General features: G+C 36.1%; 1 protein-coding gene across 10 annotated transcripts in view; it reads left to right on the top strand.

Annotated features, from left to right (window-relative positions):
- PDCD6 (programmed cell death 6) overlaps window positions 1-23648 on the top strand; it is a 59750-nt gene that overhangs the window by 12958 nt on the left and 23144 nt on the right. For 3 of the 10 annotated variants that reach the window (XR_015745815.1, XR_015745814.1, XR_015745816.1), the window contains exons 3-6: window positions 3296-3340; window positions 5585-5743; window positions 8127-8236; window positions 8566-9424. Coding sequence is in view for 5 of the 10 variants with exons in the window: in XM_026678341.2 (XP_026534126.1) it covers window positions 3296-3340; window positions 5585-5743; window positions 8127-8236; window positions 8566-8664 (413 nt within the window). In the remaining 5 variants the exon portion in view is untranslated. Of the gene's footprint in view, window positions 1-3295; window positions 3341-5584; window positions 5744-8126; window positions 8237-8565; window positions 13016-23648 lie in introns of those variants that run through there. The other 7 variants (XR_015745818.1, XM_087946472.1, XR_015745817.1 and 4 more) reach the window with 6 other exon arrangements.

A 23648-nucleotide genomic window follows, 5' to 3' on the forward strand; every position in this document is an offset into this window, starting at 1 on the left:
TTCTTTGAAATGTTAATCCTGGGGGTATCTTCCATTTGATTATATCGTCCCGTTCCTCCTGTTGTTCACTTCTTTCTCTCTCTCCTGTACAATCTTATTCCAGTCTAATCTTCCCCTTCATGGTGGCCATTTTAGACCACCGCTTCAGACGTCTTCGGGAGGGAGCAATTGCCAAGCTGAGGAGGGGATTTGCAACTCCCCTCTACCCAGCTGAAGGTCTCCCTTTCCTCTGCCACCCCTACGAGGTAGCTTCTGCCCCGAATCCAAAGGATTGGGGCTCTCCGATGCCGAAGCACGAACCAAAGCTGCGCACGATCACGGTCAGCGGTCCGTCTTTGGGGAAGTTCAAAACAGGAAGCCCCACTGGTCTTTTCTTTTTGTTCTTTATATACAGGTAAAACCTCTGAAAAGGTAAGTCTACAGCCTATTCTACTAAGTTCCTGCCCCAAGCTCTAGAAATCAGTCTGCACAGAGAGTACATCTTTTTGGGACAAATGATTTGTGTACAAGAGCATCAACATCATAGTTCTTACAGGCATTCTTGACCATCTTAAAAATACACCTGTGTCTGCTGTCAGTAGCACCTGGCAGATATCTGACTTCTTTCAAAATATGTTACTAACTTAATTGCAGGGATTCATTTAACAACTGTTAAGTGAAGAAAGGTTGTAAAATGGGGCAAAGTTTACTTAAAACTGTCTTGCTTAGCAACAGGAATTTTGGGTTCAATTGTTCTTGTTGGTTGAGGACTATCTGTATTCTTGTACATTATCCATAGAAGAAATTAACACTGCTATCAGTAGTCAGAAATGTGGTAAAACACTGGGTTTCAATGGCATTTGTCCAGAGTTCCTGAAAAAATTCCTAGAGGTACACATAGAATTGGTTTGGCAAATTCGTTTCAGATGTAGTTTCCAATGGGTGCCTCCTACCAGAATTTAAAAACAAACAAACCCTAAAGTAATATCACTTCTAAAACCTGGAAAACCAAAAGACAATACAAATATATTGCCCCCAATCACCCTTTTGAGTTCCTCCTACAAACTCTTGGAGAGATTAATCATAAACAGAATAGGTACCATAATAGTTGAACATCTGTCCATGGAGCAAACTACTTCCAGTGTTACTGAAACTATGTAGATCAGATGTTGCATTTAACAGGCCATATTGATGCTAGATTTAAACAATTCCTGAAAATCATTGCTATGTTCATAGACCTAAATGGAGCATACAACACAGTCTGGAATGGATGGATGGAATGGACTATATATAAACTGCCATATTGACCCCTGTAAAACCTTTTTCAACTAATTAATAACATGCTGAGCGATATATCTTTTCAGATAATAATAGGAATAACATAAGTAAGGTAAGAAGATTAAATAACGACCTCCCCCAAGGCTGTGTAGTGGTTCTCACATTATTCAACTTATGTGGGAACTTTACCTGCCACCAGGCTCATGAAAAAAAAAGCTGAGTAAGTAAAGACAGACTGATGACAAAAAATGTCACTCATAGAAGAAAGCAACAGCCAAGAGCATTGGCCTGATGACTAGTGTTGCCAATCCAGCCCAGCCCATTGGAGCTGAACAATCAGTTTCATATCCTTCCCCTTAAAGAAAGCATACAGATACTGGAGAAGGAACATGTTCAAGTGTTCCTGTGACAGGAAGGAAGGTAGCCCAGACCTTCCCAAGGAAAAAAAAGTGAATGTTGCTGATAGGAGACCCACTTCTCGGAAAAAAATCAGCAGCCTGTAGACCAGACAATCAATCTAGGAAGGCATTTTTTCTCCCTGGGCAAAAAAAAAGGTGAACTATCCCTTTCTTCTCATTCATGTGGGGACAAATGATACAACAATGAACCTGAAAACAATAGCAAAAGACAGTAGCTTGGAACAAAAGTCTCTCTCTCTCTCTCTCTCTCTCTCTCTCTCTCTCTCTCTCTCTCTCTCTCTCTCTCTCTCTCTCTCTCACAAATTTTTAAGCCAGTGGTTTGTTTCTAAAACCCTTTGCTCTCTCATTGGATGTTGGCTTTTTATGGGAAGTATAAATGAAAACAGCACTTGTGCCCCTAATTCTTTAACTTTCTTCCCTAGTTGTTTGTACTATCTAATTTGTTTATTAGTTCATAAACTAATAACTTAGAATTTAATCTATATTAAAAATTTCTTTCAAAACTTGTGATCTTTGTGGGGATATGTCTTCTTTTAACTCTATTGCCTTCAGCTGCAAACAACCCTCCTCTAAATGCTTTCTTGTAACTCAGACCATTGTGTTAGAATCGGCTTTAAATAAATGGAATCTAGGAAATGTTAATTCCTCTTTAATTTTATTTAACGTTTTTGCTTTATGCAACAATGAACAAAAATAAAAAAGTTTTGGGTATTGGTGAGCCTCAACTATAATTGATCAGATTGTGTTGTGCTGCCGTGGGATGTGTATGTGTTGTATTTTGTTGAAGATTTTTAAAGTGAACTACTTGGGGTCACTGATGTGTGAGATAGGCAGCCATATATTCTTGTTAAATAAATAAATGTATCTTGAAATCATATTAAGTGACAATAATTAACCTTTCCTTTTTAAAAAAAAATATTTTGGGCAACTGTGCTGATAATCTGATTTCTTTAGATGTGCTTTATCAAATATGATTAATTGTTCAATTTTATTCATCTCTGTACAAGTAATTATGTACAATATAGTTGTTGCCAATCCTTAGTGACCACATATATAGATTTTTTTCCACTGAGTACAATTACAAGCTAATAGTATTTTATTTTGTTCATGGCATTTCTTTTCATCAAATAATTCTAGATGCCATAATTCTCTTGTTGGTCAATTTAAATAATCCATAGCACTTAAACTTCATAGTTTAATGGCAATTTAAACTCGCCCAAGCATGCCCTACATTGTCAATTCTTTGCAGCTCACTTAGTTGCTCACAATGGTAAGTAACATGAATAGTAAATCAATCATTGGATGCTATGAGATCTTTAACTGAATTATGTTGACAATTTTAATCTCAAACTCAATAAAGTCTACCAGAAAGAAGGGTAGCTTCAAAAAAAATATTATACTTTCTGTGAAAAGGGTGAAGATAATTTATGAAAAAGTAAATAATTTATGCAAAAATAAATAATTTATGCAAAAGTAAATAAATAACTTGTGAACATAATTACAGTTAAGATTTATTAGTACTATTTTAATAAGCTTTAATTGTTCAATTGCTACTCATTTATCACTTTGAAATGTTCTTGTTTCTATGTGTATCATGTAATGTTTTCTTTTTCTTTTAGGAACATGGACTCCATTTAATCCAGCAACTGTAAGATCTATTTTATGTAAGTAATATTTGAACTTCATTTGTTTTATACTTAGGTTGCACTTGTCTGAATACTAGTCTTTTCAGCTTTATTAATTTAAATAAATACAGATAGTCTTATACTTACAACTGGATGTTTAATGGTTGATTAAAGTTATGATAGACTTGAAAAAAACTACTTACCTCAAAGTTATAATTGGCATTTTTCGCCCTTGACAACAGACATGATATTCTTCCAATTAAAATCGGAATTCCGATTTTTTTGGAAATCGCCCACCCCCTTCTTCTCCTCCTTCCCCTCCCCTCGGAGGCCCCCTGAGTCAGGAGTTGCTACCGCCGGCGCGGCTCCAGTCCCGCGTTGCCTCGGGAAGGGAAGGCAAAAAGGAAGAGCCGCGCGGCGCTTTGCAACAGCAGCAGCGGCACCGGGCTCAGGCGCAGCAGCTCCCGGTTTGCCTTTCCCTTCCCAAGGCAACGCAGGACTGGAGTCGCGCAGAGCCGCGCCGGCGGTAGCAACTCCTGACAGCCCCAGCCGGACACCTGAGCGGAGCCTGGGTGGTGCGAGCGGAGGCCGCTGAGCGGCAGGAAAAGGGAGCTGGGCAGCCACGGACCATCCGTCTCTCCGTGCAACACGCCACCGCCCGGCCCTGGCGTGGGAAAGCAGCGGGCGCTCCCTGGGCGGCGGCCTCGGCCCCGCCCCCAGGGAAGCGGCTGCCCAGCTCTGGAGCTGATCCACACGTGACCGGCTGGAAAGGAAGGGTGTGTAGCGTTGGTGTTGTGTGTGCGATTTCTTGGCTCGCGGCGCGGGGTCTCTTTTGGCCGGCCCCGATTTTTTTTTCAGAGGGGAATATCATGCCTGGACAACCAACTTGTATGTCACCCCCATTCAGGAGAATGGATTTGCTTAATGACAATATGGTTCACTTAATGATCATGTGATTAACATGACCACAGTGATTTGTTTTTACAATCATCATAAAAATGTGTAACATTGAGTTTGGTCATGTGGTGACTCAACTTAAAATTGCAATGGCTTGCAATCAAAATTTCAGGTTCCATTGTGGCTGTAAATTGAGGACTATTTGTAAGTTTATTGTTGTAACCACAGATCATAGCAACTTTATTAATTGGAATTGGGATCCTTCAGATAGTCACTTGTGCAATCACATGTTTTTCTCCTTGTCAGAAAGTCATTTTTGAAACTGGTTTATTCATCTTTTTCCAATTCATGATTCTGAATATTTGAAATATTGAGTATTAATTGATACAAAGGAGCCTCTGCAGGATCCAATCCTTTCATCAAAACGAAAGCAGCATTATACGGCCACAATAGAATCTCTGCCCTTTTTACGTGTGTGTACAACAACTGCTTTTCTCTTTTCTTTTGTTATTGTTTCATATATATTTTTCTTTGTTCTGCTTTATTAAATAAAAACAAAAAAGGTGAACGGAGCTTGTTTCACATACTGATGCATTCATCCCCTTGAATATCTTTTAAAGGGAGCATATATGGAAACTTTGATTTCCCCCTCCATTAAAATTAGTAAAATTTTCCCACCCTTCCATAATAAGGTTCTGCATAATTATCAGATAGGCTGGACTATAGATTGGCTGAAGTAAAATATTGCCGCTTGTATCACTATCCAATTAGTAGTATTGCCAATGGCATCTGTAGGGTATGTATCTGTCAAAATCAACATGATAGTACTGTATGTGGAGGATGACAGTGCAAGTGTCACTTGTTTTCAACCTGTGTTGCCAGTGTGACACATAAAATGGGGCAGGATGTATCCTTGCAAATTTTGACACACATACTCTGCAGATTCTGCTACATTACAGTATTTCATAAAAGATATAAGCAATGCTTACAATTTCAGGAAAAAGATGTAGCATATAAAATGTTTCATAGTTTACTGTGTATTTCTCCTACATTCATCTGTTCTTAAAACTATGGTAGCTAATGGAGGTCCTTACAACGAAAGAACTAATTGAATTGCTCTTTAAAATGGTTAAAACCAAACTTTTTTTTTTCTTGAGTTCTAGGGAATCTATATTTTGCTCTGCATAGAAGCTGCTTTTGGAGTTTTATTTTGACATAAAAATGGGAAATAATTTCAGCACAATTAACTTTTTCTTTGAAATATTTACTTCTGCTTTCTCCTAATTTAAATTTAATTCAAACTTAATAAGTTAAGTAATGGTGAATTACAAATACATTAACATTTAGATTAATATTTAGATTAATTAAGATTGATTATTTTTTCAGCTATGTTTGACAGAGAAAACAAAGGTGGTGTAAACTTCAATGAATTCACAGGAGTGTGGAAATACATCTCTGACTGGCAGAATGTTTTTCGCAGATATGATAGAGACAACTCTGGAATGATTGACAAACATGAATTAAAGCAAGCCCTAACAGGTTTTGGTAATTCATTGTAATTATTACAAGCATGTAATTTGGCAAATAGATTTATGTAGCTTTTCCCGGGTGTATAGACTTCGACTTTCAGAATTTTCAGTAATTGACACAAGAATTCTAGGAGTTGAATGCCACACACCTGGAAGATACCCAGCTTGGAATAGGTTATCATTAGGCCTTTAAATCAATTAATGCTTTTAATCAATATATTTAATAGTACATCAGTCACAAGTTATTTAGAACTTATTTCACAAAAACTTGTGATTGTGGGGTCATAGTTGCAATATGGGGTCCTTGAAGAGTATCCAAAAATTGCAGTTGGGGAAAAATGCAGCAGCATGGGCAATTTTAAGTGTTTCTAGTAGAATTCATGTTATACTTTTGCTCTGCCAGTTGCATTTGTCACTGTCTGTGTCCTAGTGCAAATTAAGACACCAATTTTGTGTATTATAGCCCTCTGTGACATGGGTCTGAGTTTTTGGGAGGATCATCTGTCCCTAATTACACACCAAGCTGAAAAATATTATTTGAAGGGATTAAAATGTAAGATTATTAAATGTATGGGGAAGTGATATAGTTTATTCAATCAAGGTTAAAATAGTTAGGCAGTTATTTCTGGTAGCCCTTAACTTTTGCTGATTCAGTACGGTTCAGTACAGTCAGTATTGTAGTTAAGAGAGAGTTATGGGGAAAAGTTTTCTCTATGGTGTAATTTATAAGATATAACATATTAAATTAATGATAAGTCAGTTTGAGGGGGAATGTTTTAAAATGAACTATGTTTTGAACATTGTTAGTTGAAACCTGCTGTATCATTCATTTTGGATTTAGAATTGGATCCAAAATCCATTTTAAGTATTACTACAAATGTGAATGATACTTGGTAGAAAATGTTAAGGATATGAATGCTTGTCCACTAATTTTACAAAATATTTGAAGATTTTACATATGCACACAGAGATACACAGATACAGAGAGGTGCGGGGGGGGGGGGAGGAAGATATCTGAAACAACTTGTAAAGGTGTCTTTATAATTTCAAAAACATGACATACTGTGTAATAGAAAGTAAGGAAGAGGAAAAAGCATATCCATTTTTAAAAGTACATTTTAGGCCCGAATATCTAGATTTAAAAGACCATTGCTTTTAATCCAGTGGAATAGTATGACTGGGTATATGGAATCTTTTCTGAAGTATAGCCTCTCGCGCTTCACAGCCACTTTTTTTGGGTAAGGTGTCTCGGCTTGAGTTTGCTTCTCATATGAATGAAATTGTCTTGACTGTAAACATTTTCCAGTCACTCACTGTGAAGAGCTTACATTCCTCTGAGGGATAAAAGGAATAAATTTGAGTATAATTTTCAGTAAAGTAAGGGTCCCAAAGGTGCTTTTTCAAGAGGCAATTGGACTTTCTTGTTTTTCTTTGAAGATGTTTTGCTTCTCATCCAAGAAGTTTCTTCAGCCTGGCCTAGAAGAAAACCAGAAAGTCCAGTTGCCTCTTGAAAAAGCACCTTTGGGACAACCATGACTTGGATGACTGAGAATCTCCATAGATGTTTAGCAATATATTACATAAGCTTACAGAAATCTGTAAACTCCCCACAACATGTGTGATGACATTGTTCAATGCATTTCCCCTTAGGTGCAAATCTTACTCCGTTTAGCTTTCTAACTTAATAATACAGATTCTGTAAAATGTATTTCATGATACAATAGAATGGTTTCCTGAATACATACTATTTGATGCTCAAAGTTATTTCTTTCTATTTAAATAAAGTATTATTTTCATTCTTGCACATTCTTATGAGTAATTGTTAAAAAAACTGATTGGATACTCGAACAGCACAGCACTATTTAAAAACATATAGTATACCAAGATTTAAATTTTATTTAATTTTACCAATCCATTAAACAATCTTGTTTATATTTTCAGCCATAACTTTTGTTACAATAGCAATAGCACTTATATACTGCTTCACAGTGCTTTAAAGCTCTCTTTAAGCAGTTTACAGAGTCAGCATATTTCTCCCAACAATTTGGGTCCTCATTTTACTGATCTCGGAAGGATGGAAAGCTGAGTCAACCTTGAACCACTCAGAATCGAACTCCTGGAGTAAGCAGTGACTTAGTCTGCAGTACTGCATTCTAACCACTGGGTCATCATGGGTCTTATCTGTGACATATCACAGTATGCTTTATGGGATAGACTGATTTTTCATAAAAAGGTGTCAGTTCTAAATTATCTGATTAAACCATTTTGGTTCCATTCTTCTCTCATACGTGAAACTTCTTGGAGGGTGGTATTTGCTTAGATGAATATCATTTATGTAGGTGGCTGCAATTATAGAATATATTTAAACTTTGCTCATTAATATTTCCAATTCTATTAAGGATACCGACTGACTGACCAGTTCTACGATCTCTTGATTCAAAAATTTGATAGGCAAAGAAGAGGGCAAGTGGCTTTTGATGACTTCATTCAGTGCTGTGTTGTACTGCAGGTAATCATAGACTTGGGGATATAGAGAGGCCAGATAAAGACAGATGATCAAATTGTTTCAAGTATGCAACATGAAAACAAGATTATAAGTTTAAATTTGAACACAGCTTTATGTTGTGGACCACTGACTTTGTAGTTTGTCCAGCCAGCCCTTTATCTGGATCCTGATTGGTACTTTCATTGTCAAAAACTGTAGAAAAAATATTTCCCTCCCCAATTTAGATTTCAGTTTGTGTATCATATCTGTCTCATGGTTGTTGTATGCATCCTATATATTGGAACACAGGTATTTTATCTGCAGACAATTTGACATTAACCTTTTTCTTCCAGAAATGGACAGATGTCTTCAGACGCTATGATACTGATCAGGATGGCTGGATACAAGTGTCTTATGAACAATACCTTTCTATGGTTTTCACTGTTGTATGACAGTAAATATTGTGTGTGATTGAGGAATAGAACTTGCATACAGGTAGTATTTACTTACAACTATAATTGAGCCAAAATTTCTGTAGGTAGGCAAGGCAGTTATAAAATTAATTGTTCCCCATTTTTTACTTTTTTTACAATCACTGCGGTTGTTAAGTGAATCTTGTAGTCATTAAATGAATGTGCCTCCTCATTGACTTTTATTGTTGGAAGCCATTTTGGAAAGTTACAAATGGTCATCACATGACCCCAAGAAAATGCAGCTGTCTTAAATACATGCCAATTGCCAAGTGCCCAAAGTTTGTCTCATGGAGATGCTGCCCAGTCACTAAACAAATGGTTGTAGGTCAAGGACCACCTGTACAAGAAAAATAGATTACTTTCCTCCATACAACACAATAAGTTTAAAAATACATTGCTTAAATATTCTGTTACTCATTGCAAAAGGTGCTATAGCTACTAGATTCTGCATTGTATCATGTATATTTTATTGCTGGAAGTTATTTTTAAATGCCAAACAGTAGAATTCTTATTCAGATTTGCACACTACTGCATGTCTCTTTTTAACATGTAAAACAAAAAACAAATGAAGCATATATCCTGTATCTTCACAGAAATAATGACCTTAAACATGCCAGATGTCAAGATAACTAATTTGTATTTTTCTCCCCTTTAGATTAGGTTTCATCTGCTTGTATCGTTTATCATTTAAAAAAAAGAAATTAGTGTTACTCTTCTTCCTGGGATTTTTTAATTCTGGGTAAGCAAAGAGATTTATTACTAAAGCTAAATATGTCTTCCTTTTCCTTATATTTTGGTGTAATAAAAAGATTTTCTGCCTTTGTTCCCTGGCTTGGAGATAGCTGGATATGAATACTTGCCTGCAGTCATTCTGTGTATGAAATGTTTTATAACTAAGCATGTTGCAATTTTGAGTGGAGTTTTACCTTCAGTAGTTACTGTGCTTAGGATATACTACTAGCCTAAATATTACCATTCTATGTGCACTAAGATCTACTCTACTCTGGAATGGTACATGGCCACATAAGGGCTGCATTTCAACCAAGTCTAATTTACTAACTGCATGGAGTTTCTGCATATCTTTTGTATGGCAAACAACTATTTACTTCCTCTGTGTTAGACCACAAAACAGAAAACTTATTGAAACAAATTTTATTCTTCGAAATTTCACAGAAGAGTATTAGTCTTGATTTAATTAAAACTCTAAATAGTAGAACTGATTTATTTAGGATATATTGATATATATAAATGCATCTCCTCCCACTTCCCAATTATCATGTTAATGGTAAATTTCAGAAATCCTAAGTATTGTAATATATTACTTTAAATTACTTTAAATTGTTTCAAATGCTGAACAAACTAGTCTTTGTTTTTAAGAATGATAATTGGGACTGGAAACTCTGTAGTTAATCAGCTTGATCGAAAAACCATTTGACTACACCAACTAATGATAGTGACTACATGGGTCATAAAGTGAAGGCCTTGTGATTGCATTTGATGCCAGTTCCCCACTGACATTGCTTGGTGGAACCTGACAGGAAAGGTCACAAATCACAATCATATGATTGTAGAGATACTGTCATGGGTATAAATAGGATCAATGTAATTACCACTTGTTTAGCGCTGTTTTAAATTTGAATGGTTGCCAAATGAGTGATTGTTAAATGAAGACCACCTATACAGAAAAAAGTAGTCTGCCAATCTCCTTCCATTGTGTCTTAATTGATTTTACTCAGAATTTGGGTGGATCCAATAATGACTGAATATTAATTTCTAGGGGGAAAAACCCATCATTAATCTTAATGCAATAAAATACATTGAGAATAGTATTTATCATCTTACATTAAGAAATTTCAGTCAGTACTAACAGTGTCAATTCCTAAACCATCTCTTGTTTCTGCATTGCACTTGTTAATTAGGAATTCAATTCTGTTCCCAACTTTTTCTCTTTGAATCACTTATTTAAGTGGCATTCTTTCCTTCCAAATAGAATTCTATTTTATTTTCTCTTTGAGTATGGAAATAGCTTAAACCTGCAAACTTAAGGACATTTAAGAGCAGAAATCTAATTTGTGGCTGAAAAAGGAAAACTGAAGCAATACATCTATTAGATCTTGTTTATGCAAGCAATTATACTTTCTCATCATGTAGACCTATCCATATGCTTAGCAATAATACTGCTAAATGAAATTTTTAAAGCTTACTTATCTGAATTGCAAGTTTTCAGTTCCATGTATCCTAACTCTACCAAGGCCAAAGTATTTTTTTCTATATATTTCAACAACTGTGAGACTTTTACATGCACAAATGAAATATAGAACATAGAATAGGGTTGGAAAGGGAATTCAGAGTTTTCTGGTGAAAGCCCCTGTTTGAGTCTATGTTTGAAGACCTCCAGGGATGGAACACCAACAACTTCTGGAGGCGAGGTATTCCATTAATTGTTCTCATTGTCAGAAAATTTCTCCTTAATTCTAGATTAGATCTTTCTTTAATAATCTTCCATCTGACATTTCTTGTCCTATCCTCAGATGCTTTGGAGATTATGTCAATTCCCTCTTTTCTGTGACAGCTCCTCAAATATTATAAGTCTGATGTCATGTTATCCCTAGTCCTTCTTTTTGTTAGGCTAGACACACCTAGTTCCCACAACTGTTCATTGTACAATTTATCCTGTAGACCCTTTATCATGTCTGTTGTTGTCTGCACTGTCTCTAGAGTCTCAATATCTTTATACCATGGTGATCAGAACTGGAAGCTGTATTTCAAGTATGTGTTATATCATTTCACGTGATCTTGAGACAATCCCTCTGTTGATGCAATCTTGAATTGCATTTTGTTAGATAAGACCCAGCATTCATGTCTGTCAAGATCCTTCTGTCCCTGGGGTCTGCCTTCCAAAGCATTGGCTATTCCCTCCCTGCTTGATATAGTCTGCAAATTTGATGAATTATCTTCTATCCCTTTATCTAAATATTTTACGAAGATGTTGAAGTCTAAGACAGAATTTTTGCATTGACTGATGGATGCATTCTAATGTATCTAGGATAGTATATATAATTTAAAGCCCAGAATGACTTGGTGTTCAGAATCTTATTCTATTTAAGATTCTTGTTTCAGCTCAAGATCACAGGCTTGAAAGGAAAGCATCATTTGTTTTTCACACAAGAAAGATAAAAAGTTTGTTAAACATTCTGTTTCAGGATACAAATCTTCCCCTTGAGAAACATTATGCATCAAGTATTTGGTAGATAGTCAATTATTTCTTGGGAGAAAAATTGTTCACCTTAATTTTTTTTAATGTAGACAAATGCAACAACTATACAGGTAGTCCTCAACTTACGACCACAATTGAACCCAAAAATTATGTTTTTAAGTGACACATTTGTTGACTTTTGCCCCATTTTATGACCTTTGCCACTGCAAATGATAAGTTAGTAACTCAGTTGTTAAGTGAATCATATTGCCTTGAGACGCTGCAACAGTCATAAGTCTGAACCAGTTGCCAAACATCTGAATGATCACATGATCAAGGGGATACTACAAGAGTTGTAACTATGAAGAATGGTCATGTCACTTTTTTCAGTGCCTGTAAGATATGTCTCAACTAGGTCCCTAGGAAAGAAAGATCCTCAACTCCTTTTGGTTGAAGTGATTAAGAGTTAGTAGTTTCAGCAAAAGCAAGGCTAGAAATGAAATTCTCATGCAAAGCATTACAGTATTTCCCCTTCTTACCATCCCTCCCCCCTTGACCTGTCTTTATCAAATGGTGCCACGTGATGCAGTTCACATTCTTTTCTCAGGCTCCACTCCAATTGTAATAGACCAATTCTCACACCTCTATTTTCCATCAAGCCTATCACTCCTTCCCCTTTGCTCATCTCTACCCTCTACATGCCAATTGCCTACTTCTTTCTCCTCCCACTCCCCTCCCACCGCCCTGACAATTTATGACAGGTTGTCAGCAAAGCGCTAAACTGAAGATAGCAGATCTGACAGTGCCATCGTAACTTTGAGCAGTCATTAAATGAACTGTTGTAAGTCAAGAACTACCTGTATATGGATTTTTTAAAACAGTGATTACAGGTTTTTCACCAGCAAACAACTGAAGAGAGCACTTTGAATGAACAACACTACAAATTGTATACATTTGGTTTGTTATATAAAAAAAATGGATAAAAGGGACATTGTAAATAAAATGCAACCCTTATTCTAGAACGCCTTTGGCAGATAAACTATTGGGACGATGCCCGTGTTATTCTTCACATTACCAAAATCTAAGGCTTGTAGATATACAGCATGTACTGTAATAAAAGACAATTTAAACATTTCCAAGAATGATAGTATTATGAATTTCAAATGTTATTTGTCTAGAATTCCTGGGTAATACAGATCAAAAGTGGCAAAGAATCATCGCTACTTTTAGAATTTATATCCTACATTTCTCCAGAAATTCAAGGTTGTATATTTAGCACTTCATTCTCCAATTTTTCCCCAATCAACAAACTTCTGAGTTAGATTGAACTGAGAGAGATTAACACAACTCAGGGTGGTGGCAAGACTGACTCAAAATTTCACGTATTTTCCACTTTGCTCGCAGCTTGTCAAAGAATAGGATGGTGGTAAACTAGAATGCAAGGGTTGGGGGAATGGCATCCAAGCATCCTCTGTTCCCATGAGACATTGCTCTCCCCCCCCAAGGGCGCCCAGAGAGATGCCACAGTGTGGCTGGTGGTTCTTATAACAAAAGGAATAGAAGTGATTGGTGGACATAATGGATTGTGGGTGCCCCATTACTGGGAATGAATTATGCATATTTTGTGCGGGAAGCCAGAACTGGTTTCACTTCTCTGCCAATGTGGATTTATTCATTAAAGTTTATATTCTTGTTAAAATAATGTCCCACTAGTTTCTTTTTCTGGATTCATCAAGTGGGCAGTTGACAGGTAGACTGTACCTAGATCTCCCCAGTCATTGTCCATCATCTTAATTACTGCCTCCATTTGACTGATGATGATAAGGTACAGAAATGAGATGTTCTACATAATGTGCAGCCCAAAGGATTTCTATTAGCGCAGACATGAAATGTATGGCAAGTCTGTAATGATCTCAAGAGGTTAACCTACCTGAGCAAAAATGCCTATCTAGGCCTGACTGAGGGTTTTAGGATCGAGATAGATCTACTGCTTCTGGCCCCCTAGTGGCATTATACCTGGAATTTTAGGCTTCATTATTAGCTCTTTAATAAATATGGCATTTGTTTTTATTTTTTTAACAAACTCGGAGATATTAACTCAGAGAGACCCTTAGAAAAATTCCATGGATAAAAGTTCTAAAGCAGAAAACAAATCAAGAAACATGACAAACTCTGAAAAATATGATCATAAAAACCCAATCCAACACAATACATCTGAAAAAGAAAAAAAAATCCAAGAAGAAACCAGCATGCATCTCTGATAAACTGAAAGACAAAAAGGATAAGTACAAAAACTGGAAAGGGGGACACATACCTAAGGCAGAATATCAGCAGATAGCTGAATTTGCAAAGATGAAGTCAGGAAAGCAAGGCTCAGAATGCAACAAAAGCTCAGACTTGCAATAAAAGTCAAAATATTTTTTTAAAAGAATGTTTCAACATATAAATAACAAGAAAAAAGTCAAGGAAACAGTCCACTAAAGAGTAAAGATGGCAAGGAAGTAACACAGAGAAAATAGAACTGTTTAACTCTTAGTTTGCATCAGTCTTCACACAAAAAGAAACTGTAATCAAACCTACCAAAACATAACTGTAAAAGACAGACTAGAAATAAAAATTGAAATAAGCAAGAAAATGATAAAAGAATACCTGTCTGATCTTGACAAATATAAATAATTGGGACCCAATGGATTACATCCCAGAATTCTGAAGTGCTGGTAGATGTTATTTCAGAACCATTGTATTGTATCTTTAAAAAATCCTGGAGCACCGGAGAACTGCTAGATGATTGGAAAAGAGCTGGTGTGGTTCCCATCTTCAAAAAGGGGGATGGGTGGGGGGAAACACCCAGAAAACTAAGGACCAATCAGCCTAACATCAATACCTGGGAAGATGCTGAAAAAAATAATAAAAAAACAGGTATGTGAACATCTAGAAACAAAGTTATAATTAGTAGCCAGCATGGGTTTGTTAAAAATAAATCATGCCAAACCAATCTTATTTCATTCTTTGAAATGGTGACTAAATTAGTAGATCAGCGAAATGCTGTGAACATGGTATACTTAGACTTCAGTAAGGCATTCGACAAAGTAGACCACGACCTACTTCTTGGTAAATTAAAAAATGTGGGATAGAAAGCATCACCACCAGATCTTAGAATTTATATCCTACATTTCTCCAGAAATTCAAGGTTGTATATTTAGCACTTCATTCTCCAATTTTTCCCCAATCAACAAACTTCTGATGGATGGATTTGTAACTGGTTGAGAAACCATATTCAATGAATAGTCCTTAATGATACTACATCTACATGGAGGGAAGTAAGTGGTGGATAGTCCTTCAATATCTTCCTAAATGACTTGGATGAGGGAATAAAAGGGGAACTCATCAAATTTGCAGATGACATTAAGCTATCAGGAATAGCCAATACCCCAGAAGACAAATTCAGGATCTAAAAAGATATTGACAGACTTGAAGAATGGACCCTATCCAAAACATGCAATTTAATATGGAGAAAAGGAAGGTTTTACACCTAGACAGGAAAAACCAAAGGTACAAATACAGATTAGGTGGAATCTGGCTCAAAAATAGTAACTGTGAGAGGAACCTTGGAGTCCTAGTGGACAATCACTTAAACATGAGCCAGCAGTGTGCTGCCACCACCAAAAAAGCCAATTCAATCCTGGGTTGCATAAACAGAGGCATAAATTCAAATTGTGACATATTAGTATCACTTTATGAATCCTTAGTAAGACCATTCCTGGAATACTGCATCCAGATTTGGTCACCACATTAAAAAAAAAGATGTTGAGATTTTGGAAAAAGTGCAAAGAAGAGCACTTCAATGATTAAGGGCCTCAGAACAAAAACATGAAGAATGAAGGAATTAGGTATGGCCAGTGTAGAGAAAAGGTGATCTGATAGCCTGATAACAGTATTCCAGTATTTGAGGGGCTTCAACAAAGAAGAGGGGATCAACCTATTTTCCAAAGCATCAGAAGGCAAGACAAGAAACAATGGATGGAAACTACTCAAGGAGAGAAGCAACTTGGAATTAAGGAGAAACTTCCTAACAATGAGGACAATTAGCCAGTAGAATAACTTGCCTTCAGAAATTGTTGGTGCTCCATCACTGGAGGTTTTTAAGAGACTGGATAGCCACTTGTCTCAAATTATATGGGGTCTCCTCTTAAGCAGGGGGTTGGATTACAAGACCTCTAAGGCTCTATTCTAGCTCTATTCTGATTGGGTTTGGTATGGTATCCATGTCTCCTTTTGAAATTTAGGGAACCCACGTTTTGTCTTTAAAAAAATGCCATTTTTTAAATTTTTAACATGCAAAATTTACCCTGTTCAGAAACAATACTGGGAAATTCTGGAAGTCTTTGAATACACTTGCAAGCATTAAGTAAGAAACTCAATTGAGAAAGATCAAGCAATGTCTTCTTAATGCCTCCCAAATATACCAATGTATCATTTGTTTCTGTATCCTACATAAAGACTTGACCCTTCCCTTAATAAATAACTTTTACTTCACCTAAAGAACTTGTGATTCGTGTATGTGGTTGTGTCAGACTTAATGTGTTTCTCCCAAACTGAGGGATCAAGTTCTTATCTAAAACTTATCCTATCTAGTACACTTTCTAGAGTGTACTCCTAATATTGGGTGATTATATTTGAAAGTGCTGAAAAATTATTTCAATTTATTTTTTATTTTTACCTGATAAAGCAATACAAGTGGCTGGTTTTAGTGGCCATCTGGAAACAGAGGCATTGGTTCTGCCGGCAACCATCTATGCTGTCTTCATCCATCACTTATCATAAACTATGAGGTTATTGGAAATATGATACAAGTTGCACTCTGGTTCCCTTAGACATGGCATTGGCAGCTTTTCTTTACATTTTTGGTTTTCCATTGCATTTCCATCTCAAAAGGATAAGACGCAGATGATGTACTTAACAAAAGACATTCTAATAAAACCTCATCTTTGTATCTGTAGTGTTGGGTTGATGAGGACAGAACTTGGTTGGTGCTTTGTGTAAGATGGCTTTTTATTTTTAGTTGGGTGATCTAAGAGTCACATCTGTTTGGGTGATGTGTTCATGGATGGAATGGACCATGAGGACATAGTAGGTAGTCTTTCCCCTCTCTAGGCTGTAAATTCATAGCGAGGAACCTTTGCTGACATTTGAAGCTTAACAGTGATGACCAACTCATTGCTGTGGATGTGCTATGGTCTACACCCAGATAATGCCATCTGATCAGATTCAGTTTTTTTCAAGAGAACTTTAACCACATGATCTTCCATTTGATATATTAGCCATCCCTTGTTTATCATAACAGTCATTTTGTAGGAGATACCTACTGCACTCTCAAAGTGGTGTTAATGTGTTTGTCACCTTTATAATATAGCTTAATTAATGGGATTGTTCAATGATACAGATGTTTGGCTTTAATCAGTCCACACAGAATCAACTAGGACACCTGTAATTTCTTTTCCTAGCCTTTGCACAAGTAGGATTTAAATAGCAGGTTGAACAGTTGATGTCCAAATGTGCCTTTAGCATCCCATTTTTATGTACAAATTGCTGATATGTAGAAGTAATTAAAGAATACATAACATTTGGGGGAAATTGCTTGAGTCCACACCTAAGGAAGAGAGACATCCTTTGTTCAGGATTTAGAAAAGATCTGATGAGTCAATAATTTTCATTTACATCATTCAAGTTCATGCTAAATATAATCATGGATTATTTACTATTTTAGATTTTCCTACTGATCTCTCCCATTTATTAGACATTGAATTCAGTGGGCAAAAGACAATGGGGAACATGTCAGCATCCTAGGATGTGAAGAGTGATGTCCATTGGCTCTTTTAAATCTTAAACCTGCACATTTTCCACTGTAAGAAAGTTACATTTCTAGCTTTGCAACCTCAGAAACAATAGTGATGAAAGTTAAAGATTAGATATCAAGGGCAAAAGGAAATGAGCCAAATAAGGGCATGAAAAATATTTGTTTTTCTCTGCATTCATATCTCTACCATCTCCACATTCTTTTTGCTGACCTTGTGCTTGATTAGTGCTCCTCACAATTGGGGCTGGCTCTGCTTCAAACCCAACCTCCCTAGCACTAGAATGACAGCTATGGCACGCTGCTCTCCAGAAAAAAAGACTATGCCTATAAAAGAAAAAATAGAAAACATAGTAGTTACAGCATAGATTACCAGGTTTAAGCTTATTGGGATATTTGACACAAAACTGGCAGGTTAAACAGCGAACATGTCTAACCTAAACCAACTCAGTCTCTGAGGGAGAGAAATCTTTCCACAGAATAAGGTACTGCAATCTCCCCTTATGGATTCTAGACTCTAAGATTCTTTTAATCTCAAACTATTGTTCCCCTTCTATCATAATTGGAGGAGGTGGCTTTGAGTTGGGCTGCAAAGGTGAATCAGAGACTGGCTTCAGTTATAACTCAACCATCACTGGGTTTATGACCTTGGTGATGGGGAAAGGCCCTACGTATTTTGGACCTAGTTTTCTGCAGGGTTGTCATGACTGCAGAAACCTAGTAGAGATGTAAACTTTATCTCCTACTCCTTCTGAGGTGTCCTCTTGTCAGCTTGTTTTTTATATGCTTCCTTCATTTCCTCTAGAGCTTTGCAGCCCACAGGCCAAATACTCTGCAGGGTCTTGATCCACGCAGCTAAATGACACATGCAATTCTGCCATCATTGAGTTCTGTTCCTTCAAAGACAGTAACAGTAGTGGAGTCAGAACTGAATCACAGGGGGAAAAGGATATCCAACTTAAGTAAAGAAGGAATAGAAGGAGTGGAAGAGAGTAAGAGAAAGCAGAAGGAGAGGAGGGAAAGATGAGAAAACGGGGGGGGAGGCAAGTAATGAGAGGGACAAGTTGTGAGAAGTCAAGTGTCCCACAAACATGGACAGGATAGACACGAGTGGCAAGAATCTGAGATCTGAGTGGGACAGTGAGAGCACCTGAATCAGCAGCAGAACAAGGACAGCATGAAGCAACCCAAAAGTTGGGGTGAGCACCTGGAGTGAGAGCACCCGGAGCAGCTCAAATGGAAATGAGCAACTGGAGGTAAGCACCTGAAGGTGCAGCAGAACACAGAAAAACCTGAAAATAAGTATGACCACAGCATTAACACAAAAGGTTAAAATCCTCCATAAACTAATTTTCATTCAACTTAAAGAAAAACAGTTTTTGAATTTCATAAAAAAAGGGTTAGATTTTTGAATTTTCTAATTTTTAAAATTTGTTAGTTGTCCAAATTATAAACTTTTTATAAATATCAAATTTATAAAATTTCTAAACTTTATATGATTATATTATATTTTCTGTAAATATTAAATTTTAGTTGGAGCTAAACAATTTCATAAGCTATCCTTGGAAGAAAGCATGTAGAAAGCACGTAGAAGGGACATCATCAAGTGATCAATTATAGGAAAAAAAGGCAAGTCTTTCCTAAGGGAAAAAAAAGGCATGGGTTGGTGATTAGGAGATTCATTGCTCAAGGAACCTCAACCAGCAATTCGTAGACAGAACATTCAGTTTAGAGAAGTTAGCTATTTCCCAGGAGAAACTATTAAAGATGTGACTGAACAGCTTATTAAGGTAATTAAACCTAGAGATTATTTTCCCTTTCTCCTCTTCCATATGGGGACAAACTACACTACATAGACCCTGAGAACAATATCAAGAGAGTATACAGTTAGGCATGAAAGCCAAAGAAATGGGTGCCCATATAGTGTTCTCTTCTGTACTCCCAACAAAAAAATAGGCACCCACTGAGGGAACACAGGATTTTTGAAGTAAACACTGGATTCTTAGACCATGGACTACAATGCCTACAGGAAGGAATGGGCTACATCTAACAAGAGCCAGGAAGAACGTCTTCGGAAACCAAGCAGCTTACTTTATCTGTAGAGCTTTAAATTAAAACTGGAGGGGAAGTGAGACAAATTTTTAGAAGCTAATTCCAAACACAAAGATCAGGGCAATCAAAAGGTAGAAAGGAAAGGGAACACGGGTACAAGCAGAAGTAAAAAACAAAACAAAAAGAGTGAGTCAAAAAAAGACTTAGATGCCTACACACTAATGCTCAGAATATGAAAAACAAACATGGTGAAATCCAAGTACACAAGGGCAGGACTGATGTTGTTGTCATTACTGAAACTTCATCCCATTCATGGAATGAAACCCATTAATAGAATATGCAGCTAGAGGGATTTGAACTGTTCAAAAGAAACAAACCTAATGAAAGAGGAGATAAGAGTTGGCCTATATGTAAGAAAGCTACATTCCACAGAAATGGAACAGAACAATGATGAAAACCATCTCAAATTTGAGTTAATATAAAAGGGAAAATTAATTTATTTAGCATATGGCATATTATACATGGACTAGCAATATAAATTAACACTTCAACTAGATTAATAGAATCCAATAAAATATAAATGTAAAAAGATCTATGTTCAAATATCAATATCATTCTATGCCAGGGGTGTCAAACTCAAGGCCTGGGGGCCAGATTTGGCCTGCAGGATGCTGAGATCTGGCCCAAGGGACTGCCTTAGAAACAACAAAGGACCAGCCCACAGTACCTTTGCCAGTGAAAACAGAGCTCACCCATCCTGGCCACACTCCGGTCTCCCAAGATCAAGCACAATCCTAAGGCCCTCAATGAAATTGAGTTTGACATCCCTGTTCTATGCCATATAACCATTGAAACGCAGTATTGTTTATATTTTAAAAAATCAGATACTATAGAATTAGATAAATGGCCAAAACTTTGGGATAGGATTTATAAACTGACAATGGCTACCGCATATAAGGAAAATCTTTATAAAATGTTTTATAGGTGGCATTTGCCAATGGCAAGACTTGCAAAAATGTTTAACAACATGTCCGCCAAATGTTAGAAGTGTAATCAGACCCCAGGTACTTATTATATGTGGTGGTAATGTATAAAAGCAAGAAAACATTGGATGAAAATACACACATGGTTGGGAAAGATGATTAAGCAGTATATAGATTTGAAACCAGAAATATTTTTGTTAGGTATAATACCAGAAAACTATGATAAAGGGACTATATATTTAATATTACATGACTGCAGTGAGAATTGTATTTGAACAATATTGGAAAAATAAGAACACTCCATCAGATGAAAATATAATTCGGAACATATTGGATTGTGCAAAGATGGAAAGATTGACATTGAAAATAAAAGATAAAGGAGATACAGAGTATTACTTAAAGTGGAATAGGTTTTATCAATGATTAGAGATAAGAGGTAGAAATTAGATTAAGAAAGAGCATTGTTATGTATAAGTTAAACATGAATGTTGTTTATAAATATAAGTATGCTAATACAATCAATAGGATCAGGGGTGGGATTCAACATTTTAACAACTGGTTCTGTGGGTGTGGCTTAGGTGGTGGGTGTGGCTTGGTGGTCATGTGACTGGGTGGACGTGGCTTGGTGGTCATGTTACTGGCTGGGTGTGGCCAACTCAATATCACATCGAGGCACGCATCTCCTCGCCTGACCACTCAGGACTGTGGGGATGCTGCAACAGTCGTAACTGTGAAAAATGGTCATAAGTCACTTTTTTCAGTGCCATTGTAACTTTAAATTGTCACTCCACACAAGCAAAGTATCAGCAAAGGAGGGGGAAAAAATTCCAGAGAAGTTCCTGAGAGAGGAAGTCTAGTCCTGCCAAGAGTGTAATAAGGGTTAACGGAGAGGCAGTTTCTGTAAGCAACACCAGTATGTTTCCTTCCTGCCTTCCTTACAGGATTAAGCCAGTAATTTCTTCTAACAACCGGTTCTCCAAACTGCTTAGAATGTTAACAACCGGTTCTAGCGAATAGATGCGAACTGGTAGAATCCCACCCCTGAATAGGATTACAAATAAGCTAACATAATTATAAATATGTTTAGAATCATTCTGTTGTACTACTATTATTACTATCAGTATATATGTTACTATTTCTCTTTTTCTTTTCTTTTGTAAAATGGTATGCCCGAACAATACACTGTATTCAAAATGCTTATATATAAATAAATAAATAAACTTGACTTAAAAAAATATAAAAGAAAAAAATAGTGCAACCTTTTAAAACAGTACCATAAAAAACAGATTAGCAATAGCAATAGTACTTAGAACTTAGAGTTGGAAGGAGTTTGAAGGTCTTCTAGTTCAACCCCATATTCAAGCATATGCTTAAAAGCATCCAGTGATGGAACATCCACAACTTTTTTTTGTTTTTTTTATTAAACAAACAAAAACAAACAAAAACAAAAAATACATTTTAAAAAATGAACATGGTACAATTCTCCTAACATCCATCTTTGTCATTACATTGCTAAGTCCAATAATAATAATACGTATTTTCATTCCATATATATTATATATACATATATACCCTTAATCATTCCTTATTCTCTTGAACCTTCCTCTTCTCTAACCAACCATAAAACTTATCCCATATTTTATAATAGTCCAATTTGTCCTTACTTTTTAATTCTTTTGTTAATTTGTCCATTTCTGCACACGTCCAAATTTCCCAATTATTTCAAATTCGTATGGGGTGTCTTTACTTTTCCATTGTTGTGCATACGCCAATCTTGCTGCAGTAATTATATGAATTATTAAATATATGTTGTCTTTATCATATTTCCCTAACAGAAAGAACTCCGGTCTATATTCTATTTTCATCCTACATATTTCTTCTAGCCATTTCTGTATTTTTTGCCAATATTTTTGGAGCTCTTTGCAGTTCCATCACATATGGTAATATGTTCCTTTTTTATTTATTGCATTTCCAGCATGTGGGGGAAAGTTTTGAATACATTGTTGCCAATCTTGATAGAGGTATGTGCCATCTATAAAATAATTTATACAGATTTTCCTTAAACGGTATGGCTAAAGTCATTTTTTTTGTTTCTTTTCCATAATATTTGCCAATCATCTAAATTGATGCTATAACCAAAATTTTTCATCCATACCACCATCGTTTCCTTTACTTTTTCTTCTTCCAATTTAAATTCCAATAAGACTTGATAGATTTTTTTTTAACATCTTCTCATCGGTTCCTAATATTATTTCATCTAGTTTTGTCTTAGTTCTACTAATTCCCCACTCTTTCTTATCCCTTAACTATTTCGATTGGAGTTGCAAATAGGCTCAACATTCCACATCAATTCCTTGATTTTTCAGGTCCTGTCTAGATTGTAATTACCCTTTATCACTGAGTATATCTTCATAGGTGATGATTTTTCCTTGTCTTAGAAGATGTGGGTGCATCAATGCTTCTAAAGTTGATAACCAAATTGGTGTTTCTACATACATTTGCCTTTTCATTTTGTTCCATGTATTTAAGAGAGTTCTGTCTAACTTTGTGTCTTTGAACATAGTGCAACCTTTTAAAACAGTATCATAAAAAACAGATTAACAACAGCAATAGTACTTAGAACATAGAGTTGGAAGGAGTTGGAAGGTCTTCTAGTCCAACCCCATATTCAAGCAGGAGACCGCATACCATTTCAGACAAACGACTGTCCAATCTCTTCTTAAAAGCATCCAGTGATAGAACATCCATAACTTTTTTTTTAAAGAAATTTTATTAATTTTTTTTAAAAACATACACAAGCAAACAAAACATAGGATGTAGTAACATAAAATATTTTTTTCTAAGAAACACATAGAATATCTTATTTAAAAACAAGATA

Source organism: Notechis scutatus, chromosome Z, assembly GCF_049901735.1.
Source record: "Notechis scutatus isolate UNSWTSFEM ecotype Mainland chromosome Z, rNotScu1.2, whole genome shotgun sequence".
Taxonomy (NCBI): domain Eukaryota; kingdom Metazoa; phylum Chordata; class Lepidosauria; order Squamata; family Elapidae; genus Notechis; species Notechis scutatus.